At 33.0% G+C, this 8,646-nt stretch overlaps 2 protein-coding genes across 2 annotated transcripts in view; both read left to right on the forward strand.

Moving 5' to 3' along the window:
• The first annotated feature begins 1,401 nt into the window (after nucleotides 1-1,401).
• Nucleotides 1,402-5,428, forward strand: LOC102591477 (phosphatidylinositol/phosphatidylcholine transfer protein SFH11). The gene is made up of 11 exons (XM_006355456.2): nucleotides 1,402-2,320; nucleotides 2,426-2,525; nucleotides 2,746-3,012; nucleotides 3,767-3,844; nucleotides 4,057-4,158; nucleotides 4,262-4,311; nucleotides 4,438-4,546; nucleotides 4,643-4,723; nucleotides 4,944-5,063; nucleotides 5,138-5,179; nucleotides 5,253-5,428. Exons 1-11 carry the CDS (start codon nucleotides 1,959-1,961, stop codon nucleotides 5,322-5,324), a joined length of 1,383 nt encoding a protein of 460 aa, XP_006355518.1. The 5' UTR covers nucleotides 1,402-1,958; the 3' UTR covers nucleotides 5,325-5,428.
• A 958-nt stretch (nucleotides 5,429-6,386) lies between these two features.
• Nucleotides 6,387-8,646, forward strand: part of LOC102598537 (vesicle-associated protein 1-1-like) — a 13,277-nt gene continuing 11,017 nt past the window's right edge. Inside the window, exons 1-5 of the mRNA XM_006355395.2 lie at nucleotides 6,387-6,594; nucleotides 6,697-6,767; nucleotides 6,848-6,929; nucleotides 7,405-7,520; nucleotides 7,721-7,876. Coding sequence (XP_006355457.1) covers nucleotides 6,543-6,594; nucleotides 6,697-6,767; nucleotides 6,848-6,929; nucleotides 7,405-7,520; nucleotides 7,721-7,876 — 477 coding nt within the window. The 5' untranslated portion in view covers nucleotides 6,387-6,542. The remainder of the gene's footprint in view (nucleotides 6,595-6,696; nucleotides 6,768-6,847; nucleotides 6,930-7,404; nucleotides 7,521-7,720; nucleotides 7,877-8,646) is intronic.

An 8,646-nucleotide genomic window follows, 5' to 3' on the forward strand; every position in this document is an offset into this window, starting at 1 on the left:
TTCCTTATGTTTTGGGTAGATTCAAAGTAATTTTGCTCTTTTAATTTTGTCAAAAGTGAGCATTTTTAATTTTCGTAAAATATTTAACAAATCTATTAGTTAGACTAAAGAGATTGTGGGGGAAAAAAGAACTTTTTAAACTAGAAATATCAAAGAAAAAAAAACATATCAAATCCTACTAAATTTAACATTGGATGTTTATTATCTACTTTCGATAGACCAAAGTAATGGTCTTTGTTCCGATCGGGAAGAAAGGAGGTGACTGGGCCCTATCACAAAATGAGCAAATTAGCGACTTATCAAAATAGTATGAACAATTTATGTCGAGGCTAAACGCCTATATAAGGGATTATTTTGAACCTACCCTTACACTTTCTTTTACCATCATTTTCTCAAATACAAGTAGCTAAAGAAACACACACATTCCTACTTTCCTTAGTGTAAAACACGTTTCACAATCAGAATATGCATTTCTCTCGGATTGAGAAAAGGTATTTTGTGCTTTTTTTGTAACCTAAATTTTACTTTCTTTTTTGTTTGTTGTTGTTGTAATACTTTCTCCCATTTCAATATGTTTGACATATTTTAATTTACACAGAGTTTAAGAAAATAAAGGAACTTTCAAATTTTGTGATCTTAAATTAAAAGTATGTCAAATATATCGATTAATCTAGTAGTCTTAAATATGTCAGGTGAAAAGTTGAAATTAAAAAATTAATAAAAAAGAAAAGAATCTCTTTTTAAAGCAGACTAAAAATGAAAATGGGCCAAACAAATCGAAATGGAGTTAACTGTTAAGTACTACTCCCTCCGTTCCAATTTATGTGACTTACTTTCATTTTTAGTCAGTTTAAAAAAGAATGACACATTTCTATATTAAGTAATAATTTAACTATAGAATGTCTATTTTCATCCTAATGAAATGATTTACAGCTGTACAAATTTCTATCATTCATTTTGGACCACAAGTTTTAAAAATCTTATTTTTTTTCTTAAACTACGTGCCGAGTCAAACTACCTCACGAATGGAGGGAGTGGTATTTATTACTTATAAGTTGGGAGTAACAGTTAATCTTTAGTTAGCTACTAAGGTTTCCCGGGGTTTTCTTGACATTAAAACATTCGAAAATTACAAAGTATTTGATTCCATATACTCATAAAAAGTTCATTCCTTTCAATAACTCTCAATTTATCTTTTCTTCATTCTTCAATCAATTCATTCTCTTTTGGGATTCTTCTTTTTTAATTTTCCAAAATTTATTGGCAAGTTTCTCTCTTTTCATCATATTTATTTTACCTTTTTCCAATTCTTGATTTTTGATTGTACTTTCATTCTTTTAACCATATATTTGATTAGGATTATTGTTTGATTTACACTTAATACAAAAAAAAGAACTTTTTATTTCTTCTTACATTGTGTTATTGTGTATGATATAATGTTCTATGATGTTTAGATTTGATATTAGTTGCAACCCCCCTCCCCTTAATGTTGTATGGAAATGAATGTTGCCCCTCTAAAGCCAATATCCACGAGATGAGTGATCGTAGAGATGCAAATGTTAGGATGAATATGCGGTGTTACAAGATTAGACAAGATAAGAAATGATCATATTTGTTAGAAGATGTAAGTAGCTCACATAGAGGATAGAATGAGGTAGACCTAAATTTACGAGGAATGAAGTTATCTCGTAAGATCTAGCAAAAGATAGAACACGAGGAAAATTGAAAACTAGTGTGCTTATGGAAGACTGATCTTCGTAATGTTAAAGATATAACCACTAAAGTGTATTAGTGAAACCTCTAGTAGTGTTAGATTATCTTTTGATACAGAGTATTGAGAATTCACATTGCTGATCCCAACTATAGCCAGGGATTGAGATATGAACTTGTGCTTTAATTTCATGATTCGCAAACTAAAACTTGATTCTGTTGTTTGTTTACAGTTTAACTAGCTACACATGCGTACATCCAAAGAAACGTTTAAGGAAATACTAATTTCCGCTGGCATTAAAGGAAGCAGACAATCTTCAAGTTCTAATAAAGAAGGAGAGTCTACTAAACAGAAGGCCAAAATTCTCCATCCTCCCATAGAAACTTTTTGGCATTTACCTCCAACAAAAGAGCACAAGAGGTCTATCAAATCAAGAACCGCGAAAACCATAATGTCTTTGCCATTTAAGAGAAAGAGCAAAGATTTGCAAACAATTCTTGGAGGATCACATGATCCTAAGGATGAACAAATTGTTGATTCATTTCGTGAGTTGCTTTTTCTTGAGGGTCAGCAGATAGATAAAAACAATGACTACCATACACTTTTAAGGTAATGTTTCGCTGGTAAATTTAGTCACTGCTTCCACTCCATGTCAGACTCTAGTTAGAAAAGAGAAAGATAAATTGAGTTTGATGTTACTTTATGTGAATACAGATTTCTTAGAATGAGGGATTATGATCTTCCAAAATCAAAGAACATGTATTTGAACTATTTGAAGTGGCGAGAGGAGTTTCATGTGGATGAAATTTCCAAGGTGATTGAAAGACAATATTGTTAGTAGACTCTTGTCCTTCGATTTCTTGTACCTCGATTATTATATTGTTTTGTTGTAGTTTCTCATGTTCTCTTACTATCTGTTGTTTTTGTTATTATCTGGTGTTTTTAGTACTAATCTTACTTCTTGATTGAAAACTTGCTTTATGTTCGACAGTCCTTTGATTCTTTGTTCATTTTTGGGTTGAATGATGCTGCAGGAATTCAAGTTTGAGGAATTCAATGAGGTTAAACAGTGTTATCCTCATGGATTTCACGGAGTAGATAGATATGGTCGACCAATTTACATTGAAAGAATTGGAATGGTAAATCTCACTAGGCTACTTGAAGTAACTACTATTGAGAGATTTGTGAAATATCATGTGTCTGAACAAGAGAAAACATTGAACTGGAGATTCCCTGCATGTTCACTTGCTGCAAAGAAACATATAGCTTCCACCGTCAGCATAGTGGATGTGAAGGATGTGGTAAAAATCTGTTTGCCTACTGTTTAATCTTTCACTTATTTGACAAGCATATTCACACTTTATTTGTGTTGATAAGAATATTACCGAGGACATGATCTTAGATTAGGAGGTATGGATGACATGGATTATGGTTGAAGGTTAGTTAGATAGTTGAGTGTTGTCTCTCCTATCCTTCTGTATAGGGATTACCGAGGACATGATCTTAGATAGAAGGTATGAATGACATTGTGTTCGTGCTGCATAGCATTCTCTGTCCCTGACCTATCTTGATAGAATGATTTGATCTTGGTTAACACATTGAAATAAATTTGCTCAACGCAACCATAAGATGCTTGAGTCGTCCCACTACACATAGCAAGTTTAGATCTCTCATCGTGTCTGGTCATTGGACAAATCTCTGGCATGATCTATCGAGTCTTCATTTATAGGTATCAATATACGTCCACAGGATAGTTTCTTTAAGTTGTATTTTCATGTGAATTGGCATATTGTATGGTTTTTTACTAAATTCAACATTCATTCTCCTGTTATGAGTTTCACATATTATAAATGGTAGACTTGTTGTTTCACTATGTCAGTGGTAAGAGTGTCATCAAATAAACTTTTTAAGAAAATCGAACTTCTTTGATGACAAAGTTCCATACATAGATGCTCAGCACTTGCAAGAATTCTGCATTGCTGATAACAAATGGATGCTTAGATTCTTTATGCTTCGAAGAATCTCTAAACGAAACAAACCAATCTTCTTTGACAGGGAGTTTCAAGTTTTTCGAAGCCTGCAAGGCTTCTCTTTCTGGAAATTCAGAAGATAGACAGTCACTATTATCCAGAGGTATGCTAGGTGATGCAAGTCTACTCTTTCTCTTCTTGAAATACCAGCTTTTTCAGTTAGTTTAGCTCCCTATAAGAAAGTGGGAAGAAGGAGCAAATATATATTGGCATAGTACTGTTATGCACATGATAATAGATTAAACTATGGTAAAAGAAGAACGACTAAACGCAAGAAAACTAATATTTGCTAATCATCAACTTGCATTTTTACAGACGTTGCATCGCCTTTTTATCATTAATGCTGGATCTGGTTTCAAAGTTCTGTGGAAAGCAATCAAGGCATTTCTTGATCAACGCACCCTAGCAAAGATTCAAGTACTTTCTTTTCCTTCTCCGTCACCCTCCCTCTATGTTTCTCGACTAATCTAGGCCAACTAGGGAAGGGAATTATACTTTAAGACATACACCACAATTACAGGTGCTCGGGAGCAACTACACGAAGGCCTTACTAGAAGTTATTGATCCAAGGTAAAAAATTAATCAGCTCAACATTTTTCCATTTTATGTTTAGCACCTGATGAATGGATGCAAATACGCGTATCCAAGGTTGATGTAGGAGTTGTTTTCTTCTGATGCATGAAATTGCTACTGCAGTAATCTTCCAACTTTCCTCGGTGGCAACTGCACATGTTCCGACTATGGAGGCTGCCTCTTTAGCGATAAAGGACCGTGGAATGACCCTTCAGTTACAACTATACTTCAGGTTTTAACCTGTTGCGATGTTGATTCAAATTTAATGATGTTTGGTATATCATGACATGTCTGAAAATGTTGAGTAAGATGTCACATTTTTGTATAGGCAATGCTTGAAGCCGAAGAGGAGAAAATCGATGATGAACAGAATTGTTCTGCCTCAAAAGATTCCTTTGGTGGTGTTACTGTAAGCAAATTTAGTTTCAAAAAACATCATTAAGTAGAGAACATCTAAGATAACTTACTAACAAATTTGTTAGGCCTATGTCACAGTAGTAAATACTCCATCCATTTCAACTTGTTTGTCTGGTTTTGACTTGACACGAATTTTAAAAAAGTAACGAAGACTTTTGAATCTTGTGGTCTTTTGAGAGTCAATGGTCTGATCTTGAGCTTTGTAAATGCAGGCAGATAATGTAAGTATTAAGGATGTCTATGATGTGACTCCATCAAGAGATGATACTTTTGGACAGCCAGTTCTACAGAAGATCCTAACACTTCAAAGTGTTGTCAATGACACAAAATCAGTAAGTTGATTTTTTTTTGTCTTCCTGGTTCTTCCTCTGTACTAAAGTACATCGATACGATGTTTATGGCACAGAAAATCCAGGCATTGGTAGCTGCTCTTAAGGACACAACATCGGTTAGTATGACAAAAATATTGTTGTACTGTTAATTGTTGCTGCAAACAGAACCTAAATGATCATGTTTTATAGGTGATAGAAGGACTTGGACAACCAATTGAAGAGCTGAAAAAACAAATATTAGTATCAAAGTCAAGAGCATGAGTTACCAAATGAAGAATTTCAATCTTTTTTTTTGAAGTTTCTTGCTGTTGTCAATTGATTTTAAATAAAAAAGAGTAACTATGTTAAATAAGGCAACCTGTTTACCGACAAAAAGACAAAATTCAAGTTAAAGAATCAGTTCTCTTTACATTTTGGTATAGTTTTGCTCCTACGCTTTCAATTTTTATGCATGTTGTTGTATCTATGGCTAAATACAAACTAGATATCCGATTTGACCTATGGACGAATATGCTTATATATTATGAGAATTGGAATAGACAGGGGTGTGGTGTGAAGTATATGTATCTAGAGTTTGTTCTTCGTAGAATAACAATAATAACTACGCCTTAATTCCAAGCAAGTTGGATTCGATCATGTTTCAGATAAATAGACAAAATTGAATGGACTGGTAAAGACAATGATTTGAATTTGAGCTGCTGGAGACAAATTAAGTATTTGACATATTATTGGTTTTGGTTAATTTTACTTTGCATGTTAATGTACCACAACCCTTCTCTTTTATTCGAATTTGAGATCAACAATATGAACAAGCTCACACATAAATTTTTATTTAAAATTTAATAATTAGGCAAGTCGCAGCTAAGCAAACCTACTATATATGATCGCCAACAAGCCACCCGTGAAAGCTAAACTTTTTCTTTTTGGACCAAAGTATTAATGATAGAAGCATTTTTTGGACCAAAGTATTGACAATAAAGACATCTTTGAACCAAAGTATTAACGGTGGACATTTTACATTTTTGTTTAATTTTACATAATCTCAGAAATATTTTTGGACCAAAATATTGACATCTTTAAACCAAGTTATTAACTGTGGATATTTTTGTTTAATTTACATAATTTAAGGGCATTTTTAATCTTTTTCCGTAATATATATAGATTCTAAATTTTTTAAAAAGTAAATATTTTCTAATTATTGTAAATTCGAGACTTGAAAAAGGAAACAAATATTTTGAAATATATGTAAACTAAAAAGAAGAAGTAAGTATTTACGGATCACTCCCCATATTTTTACTAAAAGGTAAATAGAGTCCACTTCAAAAAGCTTTGTGAATTGGGGTTTTTCCCTCACAAATACAGAATCAGAAGAGATATATACGGATCACCCCCAAATTTTATTACATTGTAAATTACCAGACGAAAAAAAAGTATCGATTTTTCCCCTTTTGATTCACCTTTTTGTGCTTTCAGAAGAAAATGAGCAGTGGAGAGCTTCTGAAAATTGAACCCCTTGAGCTCAAATTTTCCTGTTAGTTTCCTCAGTTTCTCATACCCTTTTTTCCTGTTTTTTTGCACTATTTTTTCGTATTTTTTTTTTTGATGCATTTCTGTGTATAATGTGTTTGATTAGTCGAGTTGAAGAAGCAGATCTGTTGCTCGATTCATTTGTCAAATAATACTGAAGAGCATGTCGCTTTCAAGGTAATATTAATTATGTAATTATATTTTCTTGTTGAATTTTCGAATTAGCAACTTCGAATTGTTGTATATACTGTTTTCAGGTCAAAACGACAAACCCCAAAAAGTATTGTGTTCGACCCAATACAGGGATTGTGTTGCCCCGATCGACTTCTGAAGTTATAGGTACATATTATAATTTTGTCCACTAAAAATAGTGATAATAGTACTTTGAATCACTGAAAATATTCTTAATTTAGTCCTTGTGATGTTTAAAACATATTTAATCGTCGATTGATTGAAATGTGTATGTTTGGTTCCTTTAGAGTAACAGTGGAACATATGGTAATCATGGAAAAATTGTGAATTTTCACAAGCAAAGTATCAACAGTGCGCATTTCAAGTAATTGAAGGTTAAATGAGCTTAGTTGGATGCACAAGGACTAAAATTAGAGTTTATCAAAAATTGAGACAAATAATATTATTAGCCCAAAAATATTGAAAAAAATGATTTTTTGGAAAGTGAAGTCATCTAAGATGTTTTGAATTTTGAGGATGAAAAGTTAAAGAAAATGTAGATTGAATTTTGAAATAAGCGTTGTGATTATGCTATTAAAATGTCATGGTTGGTGAATAGTGTTTGTTTATGCATCTTTTGTAGTTACAATGCAAGCTCAGAAGGAGGCCCCTTCTGACATGCAATGCAAGGACAAGTTTCTACTTCAGAGTGTAGTTGCAACTCCTGGTGTCGCTGCAAAAGATATTACTCAAGAAATGGTAACAGTACCATTCTTTTTTGTCCTTCTTAGTTTGTCAAGACTAGAAATGTGGAACCGTTGCATATTTTACTGTCCAGCTAGTGTTTGATTCTAAACTTAGTGTTGACGATTGAATAAGATAAAAAGAAGTTGGATCAACTATAGTTTCTGTATTAAACTTAAGTTTTAGTTTGCTGAATTGTAATGATCTCTTTGTAGTTCAATAAGGCAGAAGGACGTGTTGTTGATGAGTGCAAGTTGAAAGTGATTTATCTTCCCCCAGCTCAGCCACCATCCCCGGTTGCAGAAGGATCAGAAGAAGGTTTTTCACCAAAGGAATCCATGAAAGATAATGGCCATCAAAATGGTTCTGAGGTTATTTACTTATTATATCACTTGTTTATGATTTTAATGGATGTGAGTTTGTGCACTGGGAACCATGATCGTTATTTTGATATTATTGTTACTTTCAGGTGTCTAGAACTTCATTGAAACTGATGAAAATTATCAGAGATGAATGTTCCACTTGCATTCTATAGTTTCTAACCATGTTACCAATAAAAAGTCATTAACCGATGTGCTTCAGAGTGTGTGCCATACTTTTATGTATGAGGATCAAAATTTAATGTATTTTCTAGACATATGTCAAATGAAAAATTCATTAATGTGTTTTTGAGTGTCCATATGAATATGTTTGAATATAAAAAGTTTTTAAGAGTGTGTGGCAAGCTTTTATTGATTACTAGTTACATCTGGTGAGTTGTGGTAGGTCGACTTTGGCATTATGGCATGTGTGCGATGCCTGTTCCTACAATTAACTCAAGCCATATTTATTCTATGTCCTTGTATAAATGTCATATGTGGATAAAAATAGCACAAATGAGCTAAAGATAATTCAGAAATATCTTAGATGTGCAAGATACGCCTTTGATGGTGTAACGACCCTAAAAATGAAATAGGAAGAACTAGAGCCTCATGTATTGAAGTTGGTAACTTGATTAAATAATGTAAATCGGCTTTTTGAGTTTAGTTCAAAGAGATTTGGGGTCCGTAGATGCTGCCAGTTTTTGACATTTTAATTTTTAGTTGGGGCTTTGGGAATTAATTAGTTATTAGATTAAGGGCTTAGGGGGTCGGTTAGGAGT

This window comes from Solanum tuberosum, unplaced genomic scaffold, assembly GCF_000226075.1.
Source record: "Solanum tuberosum cultivar DM 1-3 516 R44 unplaced genomic scaffold, SolTub_3.0 scf00201, whole genome shotgun sequence".
NCBI classification, from domain to species: domain Eukaryota; kingdom Viridiplantae; phylum Streptophyta; class Magnoliopsida; order Solanales; family Solanaceae; genus Solanum; species Solanum tuberosum.

Bases quoted from the DNA above. Each gene is read 5' to 3' on its own strand.
- LOC102591477 (XM_006355456.2), top strand. From the start codon at position 1,959: ATGCGTACATCCAAAGAAACGTTTAAGGAAATACTAATTTCCGCTGGC. The intron at 4,724-4,943 runs GTAAGCAAATTT...TTGTAAATGCAG, and splicing joins ATTCCTTTGGTGGTGTTACT to GCAGATAATGTAAGTATTAA. The intron at 5,180-5,252 runs GTTAGTATGACA...CATGTTTTATAG, and splicing joins CTCTTAAGGACACAACATCG to GTGATAGAAGGACTTGGACA.